Here is a 23,404-nt window from a genome sequence, read left to right as displayed (position 1 = left end):
GCTTCTACCCCCAAGCCATAAGACTGCTGAACAGCTTCTACCCCCAAGCCATAAGACTGCTGAACAGCTTCTACCCCATAAGACTGCTGAACAGCTTCTACCCAAGCCATAAGACTGCTGAACAGCTTCTACCCCCAAGCCATAAGACTGCTGAACAGCTTCTACCCCCCAAGCCATAAGAATGCTGAACAGCTTCTACCCCCAAGCCATAAGACTGCTGAACAGCTTCTACCCTCAAGCCATAAGACTGCTGAACAGCTTCTACCCCCAAGCCATAAGACTGCTGAACAGCTTCTACCCCCAAGCCATAAGACTGCTGAAGAGCTTCTACCCCCAAGCCATAAGACTGCTGAACAGCTTCTACCCCTGCAAGCCATAAGACTGCTGAACAGCTTCTACCCTCAAGCCATAAGACTGCTGAACAGCTTCTACCCCAAGCCATAAGACTGCTGAACAGCTTCTACCCCCAAGCCATAAGACTGCTGAACAGCTTCTACCCCCAAGCCATAAGACTGCTGAACAGCTTCTACCCCAAGCCATAAGACTGCTGAACAGCTTCTACCCTCAAGCCATAAGACTGCTGAACAGCTTCTACCCTCAAGCCATAAGACTGCTGAACAGCTTCTACCTCCAAGCCATAAGACTGCTGAACAGCTTCTACCCTCAAGCCATAAGACTGCTGAACAGCTTCTACCCTCAAGCCATAAGACTGCTGAACAGCTTCTACCCCTTCAAGCCATAAGACTGCTGAACAGCTTCTACCCCAAGCCATAAGACTGCTGAACAGCTTCTAAGACTGCTGAACAGCCCCCCCCCAAGCCATAAGACTGCTGAACAGCTTCTACCCCCAAGCCATAAGACTGCTGAACAGCTTCTACCCCCAAGCCATAAGACTGCTGAACAGCTTCTACCCCCAAGCCATAAGACTGCTGAACAGCTTCTACCCTCAAGCCATAAGACTGCTGAACAGCTTCTACCCTCAAGCCATAAGACTGCTGAACAGCTTCTACCCCCAAGCCATAAGACTGCTGAACAGCTTCTACCCCCAAGCCATAAGACTGCTGAACAGCTTCTACCCTGCTAAGCCATAAGACTGCTGAACAGCTTCTACCCCAAGCCATAAGACTGCTGAACAGCTTCTACCCCCAAGCCATAAGACTGCTGAACAGCTTCTACCCCCAAGCCATAAGACTGCTGAACAGCTTCTACCCTCAAGCCATAAGACTGCTGAACAGCTTCTACCCTCAAGCCATAAGACTTCTGAACAGCTTCTACCCTCAAGCCATAAGACTGCTGAACAGCTTCTACCCCCAAGCCATAAGAGTGCTGAACAGCTTCTACCCCCAAGCCATAAGACTGCTGAACAGCTTCTACCCCCAAGCCATAAGACTGCTGAACAGCTTCTACCTCCAAGCCATAAGACTGCTGAACAGCTTCTACCCCCAAGCCATAAGACTGCTGAACAGCTTCTACCTCCAAGCCATAAGACTGCTGAACAGCTTCTACCCCCAAGCCATAAGACTGCTGAACAGCTTCTACCCCCAAGCCATAAGACTGCTGAACAGCTTCTACCTCCAAGCCATAAGACTGCTGAACAGCTTCTACCCCCAAGCCATAAGTCTACTGAACAGCTTCTACCCCCAAGCCATAAGACTGCTGAACAGCTTCTACCCCCAAGCCATAAGACTGCTGAACAGCTTCTACCCCCAAGCCATAAGACTGCTGAACAGCTTCTACCTCCAAGCCATAAGACTGCTGAACAGCTTCTACCCTCAAGCCATAAGACTGCTGAACAGCTTCTACCCTCAAGCCATAAGACTGCTGAACAGCTTCTACCCCCAAGCCATAAGACTGCTGAACAGCTTCTACCCCAAGCCATAAGACTGCTGAACAGCTTCTACCCCCAAGCCATAAGACTGCTGAACAGCTTCTACCCCCAAGCCATAAGACTGCTGAACAGCTTCTACCCTCAAGCCATAAGACTGCTGAACAGCTTCTACCCTCAAGCCATAAGACTGCTGAACAGCTTCTACCCCCAAGCCATAAGACTGCTGAACAGCTTCTACCCCAAGCCATAAGACTGCTGAACAGCTTCTACCCCCAAGCCATAAGACTGCTGAACAGCTTCTACCCCCAAGCCATAAGACTGCTGAACAGCTTCTACCCCCAAGCCATAAGACTGCTGAACAGCTTCTACCCCCAAGCCATAAGACTGCTGAACAGCTTCTACCCCCAAGCCATAAGACTGCTGAACAGCTTCTACCCTCAAGCCATAAGACTGCTGAACAGCTTCTACCCTCAAGCCATAAGACTGCTGAACAGCTTCTACCCCCAAGCCATAAGACTGCTGAACAGCTTCTACCCCCAAGCCATAAGACTGCTGAACAGCTTCTACCCCAAGCCATAAGACTGCTGAACAGCTTCTACCTCCAAGCCATAAGACTGCTGAACAGCTTCTACCCCCAAAGACTCATAAGACTGCTGAACAGCTTCTACCTCCAAGCCATAAGACTGCTGAACAGCTTCTACCCCCAAGCCATAAGACTGCTGAACAGCTTCTACCCCCAAGCCATAAGACTGCTGAACAGCTTCTACCCCCAAGCCATAAGACTGCTGAACAGCTTCTTCTACCTCCAAGCCATAAGACTGCTGAACAGCTTCTACCCCCAAGCCATAAGTCTACTGAACAGCTTCTACCCCCAAGCCATAAGACTGCTGAACAGCTTCTACCCCCAAGCCATAAGACTGCTGAACAGCTTCTACCCCCAAGCAATAAGACTGCTGAACAGCTTCTACCTCCAAGCCATAAGACTGCTGAACAGCTTCTACCCTCAAGCCATAAGACTGCTGAACAGCTTCTACCCTCAAGCCATAAGACTGCTGAACAGCTTCTACCCCCAAGCCATAAGACTGCTGAACAGCTTCTACCCCAAGCCATAAGACTGCTGAACAGCTTCTACCCCCAAGCCATAAGACTGCTGAACAGCTTCTACCCCCAAGCCATAAGACTGCTGAACAGCTTCTACCCCCAAGCCATAAGACTGCTGAACAGTAACTCAAATGGCCACCGGATTATTTACATTGACACCCCTCCTCTCTTTTACACTGCTGCTACTCGCTGTTTATTATCTATGCATAGGCTGTTCCACTGGATGTCATAAGGTGAAAGCACCAATTTGTAAGTCGCTCTGGATAAGAGCGTTTGCTAAATGACTTAAATGTAATGTAAATGTAGTCACTTCACCCCTACCTACATGTACAAATTACCTCGACTAACCTTGACTCGGTACCGGTAGCCCAAGTATATAGCCTCGTTATTGTTTTTTTATTGTATTACTTTTTATAATTTTTTACTTTAGTTTATTTGGTAAATATTTTCTTATCTCTTTCTTGAACTGTGCTGTTGGTTAAGGGCTTGTAAGTAAGCATTTCACGGTAAGGTCTGCTCATGTTGTTTTCGGCGCATGTGACAAATAAAGTTTGATTTGATTTGTTCTGCTTCTGTTAATTTGGAAAAGTTATGTGGTTGATTTTGTTAAGTTCCTTTGTCAGTAAGATCCTGTGTTGACCTGAGTGTTTTGTTCGTGTGACCTGCCCATGAACTCTGGGCCCCTTGTAGTACCTTGTAATTATGGCACAGAGGTTTTCCTGGTCAGTTCCCAGAAGGGCCAGGGAGGAACTCAGCGGTCTGATGATGTAGTGAGTTGATGGGTTCACGTTCCTGAACAGCTAATCAAAGGGCTACCCAGACCCCTCTTTTACGCTGCTGCTACTCTCTGTTTATAATCTATGCATAGTCACTTTAACTCATAGTCACTTTAACATATTACCTCAATTACCTTAATTACCCACCCCCTGTATATAGCCTCGCTTGTTATTTTACTGCTGCGATTTAATTATTTGTTACTTTTATTTTCTATTCATCTATTTTTTACTTAACACTTTTCTTTTTTTTCTTAACTTTTTGAAGTATTGATGGTTCAAGGCTTGTAAGTAAGCATTTCACTGTAAGGTTGTATCGGCACGTGACAAATACAATTTTATTTGATGTTGAGTTTTAACCCCTTACTTCCTGTTAGATGAAGAGAGTGGAAACAAATGATACACAGTCAATAGGGGGTGCTATTAAACATGCTCCCCCTCCAAATAGAGAATAATGATGCTATAGAGCAGGGTATCCCAAACTCGGTCCTGGGGCCCCTCATGAGTGCATGTTTTGGTTTTTGCCCAAGCACTACACAGTTGATTCAAATAATCAAAGCTTAATGATGAGTTGGTTATTTGAATCAGCTGTGTAGTCCTAGGGCAAATCCCAAAAGGTGCACCCAGGGTGGGCCTCAGGACCAAGTTTGGGAAATGCTGTTATAGAGGGGATTCGCCTGCATTATAGTGCATTGGAGTGGCTAAGTTCTCCACTGTTCTTAAGCTCGGTATGTCTTCCTCTTGACTTTTTCTAATCTTGTTGACTGTAATCGAGCCATGGTATTCCCAGGGTTGGCAAATAATCATCCAATAAGAAAGCCACTGTCTAGTCTATATCATGAGAGAGTGTTACCTGGCAATGAGAACATTGCCTAATTGTTGAGAGACCCACCTCCAGAAGCCCAAACATTGTTAGATGAACAGAAAACTCTATTATGCTTTTTATGCTTATGCATTTGTTTGTAGACTGAATGGTTTATTATATTGTAATGTATTCAGATTATATTAATTTCCCTTTATGAAAATAATTTCTTTATGAGATGAGATTGCATAAAACACAATAGGGAAGGAAAGGGATGCCTAGTCAGTTGTTCAACTGAATGCATTCAACTGAAATGTGTCTTCTGCATTTAACCCAACCCCCCCCGAGTCAGAGAGGTGTGGGGGCTGACTTAATCCACGTCTATGACATTGGCACCCGGGGAGCAGTTGTTGCTGGGGGTTAACCTCTTCAATGTAATGGCAAAATTTTGTTTCCCGCCTAAATAGACATACCCAAAAGTAACTGCTATTCATGTGTAATTACATGATTCTGACATGCCAAAACTTGGTATGTTTGGAAAGAAGACATCTGGGAGATTATGATGAAATTATCAGAAGATAGATTGGAGTTACATAGTTCAGAATACACAAGATCAAGCACACACAAAATAACCATTGTTTATTTATTTTTTAAAGTATTCTTTCATTGACAAGCTATAAATGAATTATTGATGCCCAGAGCTGGAAACACATCAGATGGCTTCTACAACATGTGGAAACATGTCAGATGATTTCCACAACATGTGAACAATATCAGGAAACAAAATGGAGTTGATAGACCTAACAACTAGAAATGGGCAGATGTTTTAGTAAGTGGTGTCAGGTGTGGCCACAGCACATTTACAAGTGTCCCTAAACCTCTCCAAAGTGGCATGTCTGTAAATGAGATCATTTCAGTGCTATTACATATTTGCAATCCCTAAATGCTATTTGTTCAGTATAAAAACATCATTTCTACCATATCAACCTCTCTGAAACATTGTGCTGGTGTCTGGGGACATACAGGGGATATCCAAGTGTTTTTTAAACCTCTCCAAAGTGCCTGAACGTTTAACCTAGGCATAAATAAATAAATACATCATTTTAAATCCAATATATTGGTCCCACATAGAAATGACCTGTTTACAAAAACAATAGAAAAGCAACAGATGTACAGTACCAGTCAAAAGTTTGGACACACCTACTCATTCAAGGGTTTCTCTTTATTTTTACAATGATCTACATTGTAGAATAATAGTGAAGACATCACAACTATGAACTAACACATATGAAATGATGTAGTAACCAAAAAAGTCTTAAATCAAAAATAGATTTTAGATTGTTCAAAGTAGACACCCTTTGCCTTGATGACAGCTTTGCACATTCTTGGCATTCTCTCAACCAACTTCATGAGATAGTCACCTGAAATGCATTTCAATTAACAGGTGTGCCTTGTTAAAAGCAAATTTTTGGAATTTCTTTCCTTCTTAATGCGTTTGAGCCAATCTGTTGTGTTGTGACAAGGTAAGGACCAAGTCCATATTATGGCTAGAACAGCTTGAATAAGCAAAGAGAAACGACAGTCCATCATTACTTTTAGACATGAAGGTCAGTCAATCTGGAACATTTCAAGAACTTTGAATGAATGAATGAAACTGGCTCTCATGAGGACCGCCATAGGAAAGGAAGACCAAGAGTTACCTCTGCTGCAGAGGATAAGTTCATCAGATTGCAGCCCAAATAAATGCTTTACTGAGTTCAAGTAACAGACACACCGGGTGCCGATGACGTGGATGTTGATTAAGACAGCCCCCTGCACCTCTCTGATTCAGAGGGGTTGGGTTAAATGCGGAAGACACATTTCAGTTGAATGCATTGTTGTACAACTGACTAGGTATCCCCTTTATTTTTTTATTTTTTTTAACATCAACTGTTCAGAGGAGGCTGTGTGAATCAGGCCTTCATGGTCAAATTGCTGCGAAGAAATCAAAAAGCCAAAAAGTGCTCAGCATATGTGGGAACTCCTTCAAGACTGTTACACTTTTTTTTGGTTCGTACATGATTCCATTTGTGTTATTTCATAGTTTTGATGTATTCACTATTATTTTAACATATGTAGAAAATAGTTTAAAAAATAAAGAAAACCCCTTGAATAAGTAGGCTGTGTCCAAACCCGACTGGTACTGTACATCGAATTATAAAATGTATTATCAAACACAAACACGTGTACTTCACTAAAAAAGGTGCAAAAATAGAAATAAGCTTAACTATTTACAAATGGAATTTGTGTTTGTTTTACATCCTAGGTGTAGATGATTAGATTTCACCGTAGCTCGTGCATGTCGTCATAGTCTTTGAAGCAGTCCCTCTTTGCCAGGAAAAAAAGCGAACTGGAATTTCGGACAGAAGATCTGGCATTTCCCCCCTTTTTCCCCCCTGTGTTTTGTGCAATGCTTGCAGTTCTTCATTTAGTCTTTTGGGATGTTTTTTGGATAGCTACGCTACGCTCACCTTGAGTGGGGGGTCTTGTGATGGTTGTGAGGTTGCTTTGGTCCCCCAATTCAGACATTTCCAACACCAGCTGCTCTCGGAAGGCCAACTGGGCCTTCTGCTTGTAGAAAATGGACTTGTAGATGACCTGGAGCCAGTGGGTCTGGCGACGAACATGTAGTGAGGGCCAGCCGACTAGAGCATACAAGTCGCAGTGGTGGGTGGTATAAGGTGCTTTAGTGACAAAACGGATGGCACTGTGATAGACTGCATCCAGTTTGCTGAGTAGAGTGTTGGAAGCCATTTTGTAGATGACATCGCCGAAGTCGAGGATCGGTAGGATAGTCAGTTTTACTAGGGTAAGCTTGGCGGCGTGAGTGAAGGAGGCTTTGTTGCGGAATAGAAAGCCGATTCTTGATTTGATTTTCGATTGGAGATGTTTGATATGAGTCTGGAAGGAGAGTTTGCAGTCTAGCCAGACACCTAGGTACTTATAGATGTCCACATATTCAAGGTCGGAACCATCCAGGGTGGTGATGCTAGTCGGGCATGCGGGTGCAGGCAGCGATCGGTTGAAAAGCATGCATTTGGTTTTACTAGCGTTTAAGAGCAGTTGGAGGCCACGGAAGGAGTGTTGTATGGCATTGAAGCTCGTTTGGAGGTTAGATAACACAGTGTCCAATGACGGGCCGAAAGTATATAGAATGGTGTCGTCTGCGTAGAGGTGGATCAGGGAATCGCCCGCAGCAAGAGCAACATCATTGATATATACAGAGAAAAGAGTCGGCCCGAGAATTAAACCCTGTGGCACCCCCATAGAGACTGCCAGAGGACCGGACAGCATGCCCTCCGATTTGACACACTGAACTCTGTCTGCAAAGTAATTGGTGAACCAGGCAAGGCAGTCATCCGAAAAACCGAGGCTACTGAGTCTGCCGATAAGAATATGGTGATTGACAGAGTCGAAAGCCTTGGCAAGGTCGATGAAGACGGCTGCACAGTACTGTCTTTTATCAATGGTGGTTATGATATCGTTTAGTACCTTGAGTGTGGCTGAGGTGCACCCGTGACCGGCTCGGAAACCAGATTGCACAGCGGAGAAGGTACGGTGGGATTCGAGATGGTCAGTGACCTGTTTGTTGACTTGGCTTTCGAAGACCTTAGAAAGACAGGGTAGGATAGATATAGGTCTGTAGCAGTTTGAGTCTAGAGTGTCACCTCCTTTGAAGAGGGGGATGACTGCGGCAGCTATCAATCTTTGGGAATCTCAGACGATACGAAAGAGAGGTTGACCAAGGAGAGTGCTGCATCAGATGACCTGGCCAAGGCTAGTAATAGGGGTTGCAACAATTTCGGCAGATAATTTTAGAAAGAGAGGGTCCAGATTGTCTAGCCTGGCTGATTTGTAGGGGTCAGATTTTGCACCTCTTTCAGAACATCAGCTATCTGGATTTGGGTGAAGGAGAAGTGGGGAGGCTTGGGCAAGTTGCTGTGGGGGGTAGTGGGCTGTTGATCGGGGTAGGGGTAACCAGATGGAAAGCATGGCCAGCTGTAGAAAATTGCTTATTGAAATGCTCAATTATAGTCGATTTATTGGTGGTGACAATGTTTCCTAGCCTCAGTGCACTGGGAACCTGGGAGGTGGTGCTCTTATTCTCCATGGACTTTACAGTGTCCCAGAACTTTTTTGAGTTTATGCTACAGGATGCAAATTTCTGCTTGAAAAATCTTGCCTTAGCTTTCCTAACTGCCTGTGTATATTTGTTCCTAACTTCCCTGAAAAGTTGCATATCACGGGGGCTGTTCGATGCTAATGCAGAAGGCCACAGGATGTTTTTGTGCTGGCCAAGGGCAGTCAGGTCTGGAGAGAACCAAGGGCTATATCTATTCCTGGTTCTACATTTTTTGAATGGGGCATGCTTATTTAAGATGGTGAGGAAGGCACTTTTAAAGAATAAGCAGGCATCCTCTACTGACGGGATGAGTTCAATATCCTTCCAGGATACCCGGGCCAGGTGGATTAGAAAGGCATGCTCGCTGAAGTGTTTTAGGGAGTGTTTGACAGTGATGAGGGGTGGTCGTTAAATCGCAGACCCATTACGGATGCAGGCAATGAAGCAGTGATCACTGAGATCTTGGTTGAGTACAGCAGAGGTGTATTTGGAGGGCAAGTTGGTTTGGATGATATCTATGAGGGTGCCCGTGTTTACGGATTTGGGGTTGTACCTGGTGGGTTCATTGATAATTTGTGTGAGATTGAGGGCATCAATCTTAGATTGTAGGATGGCTGGGGTGTTAAGCATGTCACAGTTTAGGTCACCTAGCAGCACGAGCTCTGAAGATAGATGGGGGGCAATCAATTCACATATGGTGTCCAAAGCACAGCTGGGGGCAGAGGGTGGTCTATAGCAAGCGGCAACGGTGAGAGACTTGTTTATGAAAAGATGGATTTTTAAAAGTAGAAGCTCGAATTGTTTGGGTACAGAACTGGATAGTAAGTAAGACAGAACTCTGCAGGCTATCTCTGCAGTAGATTGCAACACCGCCCCCTTTGCAGTTCTATCTTGTCGGAAAATGTTTTAGTTAGGGATGGAAATTTCAGGGATTTTGGTGGACTTCCTAAGCCAGGATTCAGACACGGCTAGGACATCCGGGTTGGCAGTGTGCTAAAGCAGTGAATAAAATAAATTTAGGGAGGAGGTTTCTAATGTTAACATGCATGAAACCAAGGCTTTTTCGGTTACAGAAGTCAACAAATAAGAGCACCTGGGGAGTAGGAGTGGAGCTAGGCACTGCAGGTCCTGGATTAACCTCTACATCACCAGAGGACCAGAGGAGGAGTAGGATGAGGGTATGGCTAAAGGCTATCAGGACTGGTCGTCTAGTGCGTTCAGAGCAGAGAGTAAAGGGAGCAGATTTCTGGGCGTGAGAGAATAGATTCAAGGCATAATGTACAGACAGAGGTATGGTAGGATGAGTACATTGGAGGTAGACCTAGGCATTGAGTAATGATGAGAAAGATATTGTCTCTAGAGATGTTTAAACCTGGTGATGTCACCGCATATGTGGAAGGTGGAAGTAAATGGTAGGTTAAGGCATATTGAGCAGGGCTAGAGGCTCTACAGTGAAATAAGACAATATTCACTAACCAGGACAGTAATGGACAAAGCATATTGATATTAGGGAGAGGCATGCATAGCCGGGTGATCAATAGGGATCCAGTGAGTGGTTGGGTTGGCTGGAGACACGGCGATTCAGACAGCTAGCAGGCCCGGGGCTAGCAAGATAGCAGAAGGGCCTTACAGCAACATCTCAACGGAGGAAAGTCTGTTTTAGCCTCCGTGTGCGGTGATGTCAATAGACCAGTCGTGATGGATTAGTAGGGTTCCGAGTAGCAGAGAGGTCCAAGTCCAATTGGCAAAATAGATATAGTGGCCCAAGAAATTGGCCGATGAATCTATACAGCTAACAGTCCAATATGCTCTAGACAGCTAGCGGGCCGCGGCTAGCAGCTAGTGGATGGGCATTCAAGTGACGTCGCGATGTAGAGGCCAGTTGAGTACCCCCTTGATCAGATTACGTCGTAGTTCAGTCGTGCAGGATCGGCAGGGTTCCGTGCCCCGCACCGGCAGTAGAAGGGGTCCGGGTATTGTAGCCCAGGAGTGGCTGATGGGCCTCTTTAACTAACCGGGAGAAAGGGCCTAGCATGGGCTAGCTCCAGGCTAATTGGTGCTTGCTCTGGGACCGACGTTAGCCAGTAGACACTCGGCTAGCAGCTAGCTAGCTGCGATGATCCAGGTGAAAATGTCCAGAGCTTGCGGTAGGAATCCGAGGATATGGAGAGAAAATAGGTCCGTATGCTCTGGTTTGAGTCGCTTTGTACAAATTGGCGAGAGCTTTCCGAGCTAAACTGTTAGCTGACTACTAGCTATTAGCTGGATAGCTTCTGTTGGGGGATTCCGGATTCGAGGTGAATACAAATACTTTAGAAAAAAATATATCCGCACCACATTGGGTGAGGCGGGTTGCAGGAGAGAGTTTTGAAGTTGAGGTTTAGAAAAAAATGGAAAAAAGATATGGCATAAAAAGATATATACAGGGGACACGACAAGACGAGGACAAAAGATGTCTGACTGCTACGCCAACTTGGATTGTACTAGACTGAATTGAATTTTAAAAAATCTAATAGGGTCCCCAAATTCAAGGACATGAACATTGTTAAAGTTAAATGTGGTTTGTATTTTCCAAATACATTTAGAATTTCAGGGAAAATAGTGATGTCGTTAGAAATGGGGATTTGTGTCATGTGACTTGATTTTCGTCAATTGATTTTCGATTAGAAATGGGGATTTGTGTCGTATGACTTGATTTTCGTCAATTGATTTTCGATTACAAATTAACAAGTACTTAGCTATTTCAAACCTGCTAATTTATTAGATAATTCTCCAATAATGATCATTTTGTGGTTTATGAAATTCGAAAATACTGCAGGCTATCCTACATTTACATTTACATTACATTTAAGTCATTTAGCAGACGCTCTTATCCAGAGCGACTTACAAATTGGTGCTTTCACCTTATGACATCCAGTGGAACAGCCACTTTACAATAGTGCATCTAGGTCTTTTAAGGGGGGAGGGGGGGGGGGGGGGGTGAGAAGGATTACTTTATCCTATCCTAGGTATTCCTTAAAGAGGTGGGGTTTCAGGTGTCTCCGGAAGGTGGTGATTGACTCCGCTGTCCTGGCGTCGTGAGGGAGTTTGTTCCACCATTGGGGGGCCAGAGCAGCGAACAGTTTTGACTGGGCTGAGCGGGAACTGGCCCTCTATGTTGTTTTTCATGGCATCATAGGCTATTCTATTTTAGAGCTTTTATTAAAACCATTCCGAATAATTTGGAGTGGGAATAATATATACTTTTACGCATTTGAACTTTATTGGTTATCCCACTGATCATCTAATTTGATATATTTTTTCAATTTTGCAGACAACAATCGAGGACTGAGGCGGAATGAAGGGGAGCATGTATGTATCAGTAAGTTGTTTATTATTTTGTACACAAATAGGCTACATGCCCTGTCCTTTCCCGTGCGCAGAGCCAACAGAGAGGGCAGTGTTACCTGATAATGGCTATGAAGCTATTTGCTCTCATGATAAGAAGTTGGTTTCACCGAAGCCTAGACATATGCACACAAATTCCATTGTGCAATGGGTTTAATATTAAACATTACATTTCACACAGTTTGGCCTCACCGGGCCTCACCATGCACACCGTGGTCAATTTAGTATAATATTCTGAAAGATATCTATTCAAAAGCTCTATTGGGCTCCCGAGTGGCGCAACGGTCTAAGGCACTGTATCTCAGTGCAAGAGGCGTCACTACAGTCTCTGGTTCGAATCCAGGCTGAATCACTGTGATTGGGTGTCATTGGGCAGCGCACAATGGGCCCAGTGTCATCCGGTTTTGGACAGGGTAGGCCGTCATTGTAAATACTAATTTATTCCTAATTAACTGACTTGTCTGGTTAAATAAATAAAGATAAAAAACATTATTCAGTGAAAGAACAACAAATCTTTTCTCATCCTACCATCAATGTTGTAGCCTACATGTGTTGCATGCATATCTTGTGTTATAGATATGCATAGCATATGCGTGTGAAAGAGAACATGCTGAAAGGTTTTCATTTAACAGAAAAGCAAATGTTAACCATTTTTCCCATGAACAAATGGAACATCAAATTAGTTCGCCTATGGCCCTCGTTTTTCTGTAGTTCTACATTATAACTAGATATTGAACTAGATGAGAGATCTGAAAGCCATTTGTGGGGAGAAATTATTTATTTATTTTCGCCCATCAATAATCCTTGGCAGTGAACTATTGGAAGTAGTCAAACGCGAGGGTTTAAACGCAGGTCAGGCTGTCTAACGAATATTAAAATGCGTCCACAACACTGGAGCTGGGTGGAGAGGGGTGCTGGGGGCGTGCACGGGGCCTGTGAAGGCGTGGGCGGGGTGGGGCGTTTGTGTGCAAAAATTATAATAATATGTGGAGATTTGCAGATGCTAAAGTAAGATGAGAACGAAAGGGTCCTTTACATTTTGAGTACGTTTTCTTATTCTCTTGTCTCATGGTTACCAAGGTAGCTGACGTCTTTTGCAGGCCTACCTTCACCTTTTCGATGATTTTCTATTCTATTCTAGGTATACCATTTTATCAAGTTAAGTGAACATGTTATTGTTTTGATTACTTAAAAAATAAAACATTCTATTGGATTCTATTTCTAGACTATATATTAAATATATTCACGATTTCAGTAGCCTATGTTTGCCCCTCTGGATTATTGAAACAGGTCACATTCACACCATGCAGGATATAACATTTTTCATCTCCGTCTTCTCATTAACTTCTGGAGTGGCAGGAAGAGAGGTTACGGAGCGGTCAGTATGGTAATGGCGAGGCATGCGAGCACAAGAAATCGTTGGGGACAAAATAAACGTATATTTCATCTGTGCTGTCACGCGGTCGCTCGCTTTGTACCCGTAGTGCACGTGTTTTGCCTGAATATTCGTAGTTTAGAGAAGTTACCTCAAAGGCAGGGTTTTGATTGAATCTGATAGAGAAAAACATATTAGGCAGGAGACTCTATTCGTGTGTGTGTGTGTGTGTGTGTGTGTGTGTGTGTGTGTGTGTGTGTGTGTGTGTGTGTGTGTGTGTGTGTGTGTGTGTGTGTGTGTGTGTGTGTGTGTGTGAGTGTGTGAGAGAGAGAGAGAGAGAGAGAGAGAGATAGAGAGAGGTTTTCACCTAACTGAATTCTTCCAGTTGGAGCTCTTCTTTTCAGGCTGCAATGGAAAAGACTCATTAGTTCCCTATATGTACCCTGTAGAACCGAATTTGTGTTAATAGATAACAATCGCAAGTACGTCTCTACGGGAATACATGGGTTACTGAAATCCCACGTATGTCAAGATAATCGTCTGGTCAACCCTCGCTTCTATCCAGTAGGTTCTAGCTGCATGCAGTGTTAGCAGGAATAACAGGGCACGAATAGCATACATCTCAGAAGAAGTCTGTGTGCAGCATACACAGTGTGTGTTCAACCTCCACATAAGTAGCCTAGGCATTGTCAGGACGTCCATAGGCCTATATTGTGTACAGTAGTTCATCTGGAAGCAAAGGGCTTCTACGAGTATTCGGTCAGTACCAGTAAGCATGTAAAAAAACAGCAATCGTTTAAAGCGGACTGATTTACTGCGTTTTACAGCCCTATAAAACGCCTCAAACATCGCTGCCAAAAGTAATAGAAATGGCGGGCGCGGTCTACACATAAACAAACCATAAACATCTACCCTGTTATGTCATTTTCACCTGCTCATAGAAGACTAAAAGAAGGCCACTACCGCTACATTAGATGATGATTAACAGGTGATTGACCTCGTATTATAACCCTTGTTAATATAATCTTATTATAATCCATCCCTAGTATGTAGTAGGTCCTACATTTATAATATATTTATTTTATATAAATATTTTATATTGAAATATGTAATATTATTATTATTAACTCCATTGACTCACAAAGGTCACATTGATTATATAGGTCTACAGTCCTGTGGTTTGTGGTGTCGTGCATAATTGAAGGCATGGAATTACAGCCACTGACAAATTTAGCCAGCAGTTAATGACAGTATAATAGTACCTGTAAAGCGTCTGTGGCAACGGATAGTCTACCAGACATAATTGACAGCTTATCTGCAAGAGTTTGTAATGGACTTACTCCCCCATCTAGGGATAACATCAAATTAATAACCATACACGTGCACTTAGACAACCACTAGTGTTGATGGAGATAAACTTACGATTGGTCAAAACGTCCCTACGAGTCATTTCAGGGCACGTAAAGCTGGTTTCATCAACATTGCAGCCTTATAAAGATTTGTATTCAAATGCATACGTCTCTAAACATGGAGAGAGAGAGACAGAGACCTCAATGCAATATCCAATAATGACAGTGATATAAACATTAGAGATACACCATCATTAAAGAATATTTGCCTTCCCTTGTGTCCTTTGCACAAGATAGCAAAGTAGGCCTATTTGACAACTATGAATGCATTTGAAAAGTATGAATGCATTTGAAAAGTATTAATACATTTGAAAAGTATTAATGCATTTGAAAAGTCTTAATACATTTGAAAATTATTTGGAATGCTATGTTTGAAAAGTATTGGCACAGTTTTGAAAGTTCTCAAATGCAAAACAAAATACTCATTCTGTGGTTACTTCCCTGATACGGTGCCCATTTGGTGTCCACTTTCTTCTCATATGAGCCAAGCTCAGTTCTAGTTAAAAAATAATTCATAATTCTGACTGCTATGTGAGAGTGAATTTTAGCGTATTTTTTTTAAAACCTATTTAGGATTTGGCGAACATTATTGGATTATTTTATATTTGAGAATAATATTCTTAGAGAGGGCCTAATCATTCTACTTTTTTATTGGTTTTTATTTTTACTATTAATACTTATTATTATTATTATTTACTGCTATTTGTACCTCTGAAATTATGCTAATAATATAACTATAATGACACTGGGTAATTCACATAAGAAGTGTTTGTGTTGCAATTTTTTGCTGCAATATCAATGGCATTGGTAACACAACAAGGGAGAGAGTGAGAGAGAAATTAAAATTGAATTCAGAGAGCAGTGAGAGAGAGAGAGAGAGGGAGAGAGAGAGAGAGAGAGAGAGATAGAGAGAGAGAGAGAGAGAGAGAGAGAGAGAGAGAGAGATATTATGCACACAATGGCGACCGAAGATATGTTTCAAAACCTTTGGTTCCTTATCCGGGGACTAGCTCTCACTCTGCCATTGGGCCGTGGGGTCACGTGGTAAAACTAACTTTACAAGGGCTGCTCGCAAGTAGGAGGGCTATATGGAGCAGAAAAACGACAAAGCTAGAAAAATAAATTTCCACTGCAGAAATTAATGATCATGAGCTCGTATTTGATGGACTCTACCTACATTGATCCGAAATTTCCTCCATGCGAGGAATATTCACAAAACAGCTACATCCCCGAGCACAGCCCCGAATATTACAGCCGCGCCAGGGACCCTAGCTCTGGTTACCAGCATCACCATCAGGAGTTATACCCTCCGCGGGCGAGCTACCAAGAGCGCCAATATAATTGTGCAAGCATCCCTGAACCTGACACGCAAAGGGGACATGGACTACCCCATTCTGCGCACCTGCTTGCAGGGAAAGGGCAGCCAGCCTCATGTGAGACCCCACAGTTACCCATGTCCCCCATCACTCCACCAGCTGCATCCTCCGCCTGCAACCAAGCTACACCGGAGCATCCAAACAGCTCAGCCTCCTCCAAGCAGCCCGTGGTATACCCATGGATGAAGAAAATTCACGTCAGCACCGGTAGGCAACTTGTCTGTGTTTGTCTGTTCTCTCTCTCTACACTCTCCTACTCCTTTCTCTTCCTTTCCCTCCCTTTATCAGTGCCTCTGACTCCCATCTCCTTCCCAGCCCCTGCTAAGATAGGGGAGAAGCCTTTGAAATGGCACAATTGTGTCGGATTTACGACTCGGCGTCGGTAATTACACCCGCCATAAATTTTATAGCTGAGGTATACTCTGGGCAGCCGTATCACCATGTGGCTTCTGCTGTTATGTATGTGCGGGATGGAGAGACGAGGGGGACAGATGAACAGAAAAAAGACTGGCTTTGGAATCTTGCATTAATAATTTAGTGCCTACTTGGATGTGAGTGTCCCCTCATTATGGAGAAATAGACAAGTTCTTAACTTCCCATTTCTATGATTTCTAATACCATAACTAGCATATCTAGCCATTCCTTATGCCCTGCCCATCATATGTCTCAGTTGAGGACACTATTGTTTACCCACTCCTTCCCTCCTTGTCTTTCTCTCTCTCTCTCTTTCTCTCTCTTTACTTCTCCCCCTTTACAGCGAACCCGAATTACAATGGACCGGATTCCAAGCGGTCTAGGACAGCTTACACTCGACAGCAGGTCTTAGAATTGGAGAAGGAATTCCACTATAACCGCTATTTAACTCGGCGGAGGCGCATTGAGATAGCCCACACCTTGGTTCTCTCCGAACGACAAATCAAGATTTGGTTTCAGAACCGCAGGATGAAGTGGAAAAAAGACCATAGGCTTCCTAACACCAAAGTGAGATCCTCCACCACGGGCATATCCTCCGGGTCCAACACAACCTCATCAGCCGGTGTTGTCGCCACTTCCTCGGCCACTGGTAGCATTACTCCCGATGAACTGTCCGGAGTAGAGGATGGCGAGGATATTACAAGGTTATAAGGCGAAAAGAAAACCCCTTTAAGAAGGGGGATAGAGAATGACTGATTATTTATAGTATATTATATATTTTGTTTTCGTAGGTATTTGTGCGGTTTCATTTAAGTCCAAAGTTATATAAAATGCATGTTATATCGCATGGATTTATACGAATACTGATGAGTTATTTTTACGTGACACAGGGTTTAAGTTATTTAATGCTGAATCAAGATTATGTTTTTTTTACGAGAAAAATGTTTTGAATGAAGGAAATGATTGTACATTTAATCTAAATGTTATTGTGAGCCATTTGTTTGCCCTACCGCCCATGTTGAAATGCACAATCTATTTATTTCAAGCTCAACGCTGGAAGAATGTCATTATTAGGCAATCAGAGTTATTTTGGGTAAAAATGCTGGAACGTACCAATGGAACATTGATCTTGAACGCATATGTTTAGGATTATAACAAGGTGAATTAGCTCCTTGCTTTCAGAAACAGGATTTTTAATTACAATCTAGTTTGTGGTGTGTTTAGCAGATTATTGTGAAATGCAATACACAGAGTTTAGTGTATTTGTTATAATCATATTGGTCAATAAAACAGTGGGTGTACTAGTTTTACGCGCGTTTGGATCGATTCATTCATGGCCAACAGGGTGCCTATTGTTTTGGTGACTGTGGCTATTGATGTGGTGGCCGTTATATAAAATAGTATAGTCACAATTTACCAAGTTCTTTATTGTTGGTTCAGCCTAACAACGCATTATTTGTTTGGCAATGTTTAGCTATAAATTGTTTAGCCTATGCCAAATATGATACTGACGATTTGAAATGTTCCTTTAGAATCGTTCTCGAGGTCGGCACGCGTATACAGATCCACCGTTCATATTCCCCCCTAATCCAATAATAATCCATAATTCTACTCCAAATAAAGGGTTATGGCCTGGCTGCATGCATCATATTATCCTACATGTAGCCCATTATTCTCAAGGACATTCAATTAACTTGGCAAGACATTCCACCAGGCCCTCAACCATGCCCCTTCAGATTATACTGGCTGGCTGGAGCCCTGCTTCCTGCTCATTACTGAACATATAGCTCTGCACATACCTTTTGGAAATCAATTTCATATTGCCAAAATATGACACATAATCAGTTGTGTTGATGGTATATGCGCTCCTATTAATTCATTGTTTAGCCCCAATTGCAGGTTGATTATTTTCTTCTAATAAAGTCAATAACTCGAGGTCAGATTCTGAAAGGCCTAAGGCCTTGAAGGACTACATCGTGGACTATAAGTGAGAATATAGCCTGCAAAATATTGTATTCGGATTATATCTACCAGCAAGACCTGTTGCCACTTAAAAATATGCATCCAGATTTTCCAAGATGATCTTGTATAAAACAATTGTTTGGATAATAGTGTTTAATATGCATGCACGTAGGCCGCCTTCTCAATATGCAATCATTTGTACCCTATATACAATGGAATGTTAGTTGTAAGTTTGAGATGTTCACCAATTGTCATTCGTATAATAGTCTATGTTTGTTGCGACCTGAGACCTCCCCCGTCAAAGTGAAGAATATGCTTTTAAAAAGTGGCGCTTGAGGCAACGTCATCGTGACCTCTGCTCTTGGTAAGTATAGCCTATACTGCTCAAGCATCGTGGGGGGATTTTCGATAGGACTATGGCAATGTTGTGGACGTGTTGTCACCATGCAACTGTGATAATACATAGGACAGTCATATTGCGCCTTTGATCTTATCTGGGCCCTAGCCACGAAACAGGCCGTCCAATTAACAGTTCTCCAAAACGAATTTAATTGTAGAATAACTTTTTCTTATTCTGCTCAAAATGTTGTGCAAAAAATGCAATGTTTGAAAAGAGCGCAATAGTTTGATAGATGATTTAAACTGTGTGACTTGAATAGAAATGATACAACGGCTTGCTAGGTGGGGGGCAAAGAGCACAAAGGGGAGAGGTATTCTAAACCATCAATCTTAGCGCCGCAGAGTAACGAATTATTTGGGTCTGAATATATTAATTTGGCAACAGCCTCTCTCAGAAATAAACCCAAATCGCTAACTAGTAATTTTACGAAATAAAACTATCAGGGCCAAAAAGGAAACTTAACACCGTGACTTGGACATGACTTTGGAATGGCAGTTGGAACGCCCGTAAAGCCCTAAAACATGCAGAATTCCAGTACCCTTTATATAGCTGCCTGGACAATTGAGAGAAATTAATGTGTAGCTACGCCACAGTCTCATCATCCCTCCAATCTCTTTCTAGATCCTGTCGCCTCCATGTAGCGAGGCTGAAAAGGTACTTTATTGAAGTTTGGGATCAACCGCGAGAAGGCCGAGTTCAGTCGGAGGGCACATTTTCTGTCCCATTAGGTCCGTTTCAGCCGGGATGGCCGACCTTTGCAACCCCCCGTGACCTGACTGGGTCTCTATACTTGTACCTTCTGTGTGTGCCCTCGTAGGTCGTCCCCGGTCCTTGCGTGGCCTCGTCAGGGCTCTGGACTTTCTTTGTGTGTTTTTCTACTTGAGGGGCCGGTAGAAGGGCACCTCTGAATGTGTTGCTCTTTTGTTGCTCTCAGTGGTGACCCGAGAGTGCGGTGAACTGTCGGTCACTTCTTTTCCATTGTGCGCCCTGTAGGACCTAGACCCTTTGTAGGACATCCTACAAATTTGAGGGACTTCCAAGCGGTTACTTCGGAGCTTATGATCGGTCTGCATGTGAGTGTTACTCATGTCGAATGCATTATTACCTTTTTGTATTAGAATTATGTACATAACAAAAATAGTTTTGATGTGCATAGCTTCAGTGTAATCTCACGAGTACATGTTCGAGGATAGTATTTAAATTTCAATATGATTAAATTAAGGATTAGTAGACCTAGACCTATGTATATATGCACTTTCCGGCGTAGTATAGGCTTAAGCCTACCTACATTTACCATTTCAAATGCAAATGTGTTCCTGGACATGCCTTTGATTCTTACAATAACATAACCAGTTCTAAAATAAATAAAATCATTTTTTTTAACAGAAATATTTTTAAATCCATATGCTGTTGCTATCTATCATTTGTAGGCATATTGTGTATTTTATTACAAACTGTTGTACCTCATGTAGCAAAAACCTATCTTTGCAGTTGACTGAATATCTAGACTTAATTCTCTCTCACCATATGTCAGCATCAGAGATGCTCATTAGAGATGCTGCCGGGGATCTCCATGCAAAATATTACATGGCAGGTGTGTTTCATAGAACTGTATTAGGAAGTATTCCCCTCTTACAGTTTGAACATTTGACTTTCTCTCAGATTCATCTCCATATAGATATTTAGGCTATGATATGTTACAGTATGTATTTGTGTGGGTAACAGACTATATAGTGACTCGTAATCACTATATTAGTGATGTGGCAGGTAGCCTAGTGGTTAGAGCGTTGGACTAGTTGGGCTAGTAACCGATAGGTTGCATGATTGAATCCCGGAGCTGACAAGTTAAACATCTGTCGTTCTGTCCCTGAACAAGGCAGGTAACCACTGTTCCTAGACCGTCATTGAAAATAAGAATTTGTTCTTAACTGACTTGCCTAGTTAAATAAAGGTCAAATATATATTATGAACTGTATTTAGAGGGTTGACGTTCAAATGTACTTTTTAGAATTATTTAACACAAAAGAGTGTTTTTTTCCGAATAGAATGAACGATATTTAGATAATGCTTTGAATTGCTCCCAACGAGATATTAAACCTACTGCAGTCTATATGGCACAAATAATGTGTTTATGCGCCTAGAAAATGTCACGCGATATTTTATAGGATGCATACCACATTTTATGGGATTTGATATAATTTGGCTTTCGGTGCACTTTTATGAAACCCTGTAGAACCTGTATAACGCCTGTAGAACCTGTAGAACCCCTGTAAAACATGTAGAACCTGTAGAAACCCATTTTCAGCTAACTTACTTTTCAATGGCCTTTAGTATTCGTACAACCCTTTCAAGCTAACATGCAACTGTTTTTCTTTATCTGTGTATCGCATATTGGAGTTCTTACACGTATAGGCCTATTCGTTATAAAATGAATAGTGTAGCCTAAACTTGGACCTCTGTATATTGTGTATAGCTCACGAATTTATAGCTAAACCTAGCTACATCTTGCATCCGGAATTTGACATTAAGGCCAGGGATATACGGTTACAACTTCCTCCGAGGGGCTTCTTCTGAGCATACAGCCACCTCGCCACTGACCTCATGGCCTGAAGATATCTGGAAGTTACAGTATGTGACAACTTTTATTTTCACGATGTCCAATATTATTTGAGTAAACACAATCAGCATGAAACACGTTATTGTTTCACTTCTGACTTTAATTTAATTGAGTCATTGTACTTTGTGACACAATGCGAAAAGTCACGGTCAATTGAAAAAAAATATTATTGATACTGCTCAGAAATGATGGAGAAAGTGTTTTTAACAGACATTCTCTCGGGACTTAAAAATGCAAGCAGCTGCAACCTAATGTCTATTAAACTTGATTTGAAAACTTGAAACGAGTTTCAGCTTTCTATCAAATCTACATTTGAATGTAATTAATAAGAAAACTAATTTGAACGTAGAAAATGTAAATAATTATGTGGGTTTACATTTAAAGGAATTACGCACTAGCTCAAATTAAATGTTTTATTTACTTTGTAACTAGCTCCAGGCTAAGATCAGTCTTTTCAGAAATTGTTTATGTTCGTTTATTATTTATTTGTTTAATTGTCTAACTTCATGTCATGTATTTCAATTGGTGTGATTAATTCCCCAAAAGTAAATAAAGAATACGTTGCATTTGTACAAATGTAGCCTATAGTGTTATTTATTTCTTAAATATAATGATTTGATAGCATTCCTGCAAAAGATAAGCCATTGTGAATCTTGTCTCTTCAAAGTATTTAGAGAATATTGAACATTTTTCTCTCCATGTGATTCAAGGGAATACAGGCGAACATTCCACTCTAGAAGGTTGATTTATGGCAGGCCTTTGGCAAGGCGTGTCTCTCTCTCTCTCTTGGCTGACAGAAAAACGAAAACAAACTTGTATTAAATAGTTAAAAGAAGTAGAAAGCATGTAACGAAGTCACATTCATCCATAAATCCCCCAAATAAATCAACAGTTGTAATGATCATTGTGGTGATAACTCATCTGTGCCTATTTTGAGATTTATGTTAGTAATGGATTATGGTTATAGCAACAGTTCCTCGTCTTAGATGAGTGTCTTGTAAGACAAAAGGGCCATGTCCGGAGTATTGTGATAGGGATGAGCTAGTCTGTTTAAATGGCAGCCATGGCAGCTGCATAAAGGCGCTGAGTTGAAACAGGGTTCACGTCACCATGTTCCAGGGATAGGGGGAATAGGGCGGCTCACTCTCACATTGACCAGATGAGAGGAGGACGCGTCATAAATCCGTAAATCTACTCTAGCGTCTGTCGGTTCTCCACCAGAGGAGCAGATGTGTCTGTCCTGTGTGCTTCTGCGCGCGCGCGCGTGTGTGTGTGTGTGCGTGTGTGTGTCGAACTGGTTCTTGAATCTATATTATTAATGAATTAATTACAAGTAAAGTTACCATCCAAAGCGCAATATTATAAATATTATAAGCACTTGAACCTGACAATAGGTTGCCAAAATGTTATTTATTTACCATCATGGGATTATTCATCATTTAGGTAATTATAGTCTTACTGCAATTACTTATAAAGCATTGAGAAACATTAGTGTAGCATAATATAACATTTACCTACATTTCAGCCCCTGGTAACAGGCAAGTGTCAGAGTATTGAGCTATTTACACTCGTAGAAAAAAAGGTGCTATATAGAATCTAAAAGGTTCTTCAGCTATCCCATAGGAGAACCTGTGGAAGAACCCTTTTTGGTTTCTGCGTAGAACCCTTTCCATAGATGGTTCTACATGGAACCCAAATGGGTTCTTTCTACCTGGATCCCACAAAAAAAATAAAAAATATATATATATCCCATGGAGACAGCCGAAGAACCCTTTGGGAACTATTTTTTCTAGAGTGT

General features: G+C 42.2%; 2 protein-coding genes across 6 annotated transcripts in view; both read left to right on the top strand.

Annotated features, from left to right (window-relative positions):
* Window positions 1–23,404, top strand: part of LOC115132479 (homeobox protein Hox-C5a-like) — a 72,653-nt gene that overhangs the window by 19,925 nt on the left and 29,324 nt on the right. For 4 of the 5 annotated variants that reach the window (XR_003864070.2, XR_003864068.2, XR_010464422.1 and 1 more), the window contains exon 2: window positions 11,980–12,027. The exons of the other annotated variant lie outside the window; for it this stretch is intronic. The gene's annotated coding sequence lies outside the window, so the exon portion shown is untranslated. The remainder of the gene's footprint in view (window positions 1–11,979; window positions 12,028–23,404) is intronic. 5 annotated transcript variants of the gene reach the window in all.
* Window positions 13,756–22,150, top strand: LOC115132476 (homeobox protein Hox-C4a). The gene is made up of 2 exons (XM_029665163.2): window positions 13,756–16,420; window positions 16,971–22,150. The coding sequence occupies exons 1-2, from the start codon at window positions 15,979–15,981 to the stop codon at window positions 17,336–17,338; spliced, it is 810 nt and encodes a 269-aa protein (XP_029521023.1). The 5' UTR covers window positions 13,756–15,978; the 3' UTR covers window positions 17,339–22,150.

This window comes from Oncorhynchus nerka, linkage group LG7, assembly GCF_034236695.1.
Source record: "Oncorhynchus nerka isolate Pitt River linkage group LG7, Oner_Uvic_2.0, whole genome shotgun sequence".
In the NCBI taxonomy this organism is placed as follows: Eukaryota; Metazoa; Chordata; class Actinopteri; order Salmoniformes; family Salmonidae; genus Oncorhynchus; species Oncorhynchus nerka.
This window is presented reverse-complemented; position numbering and strand designations above follow the sequence as displayed.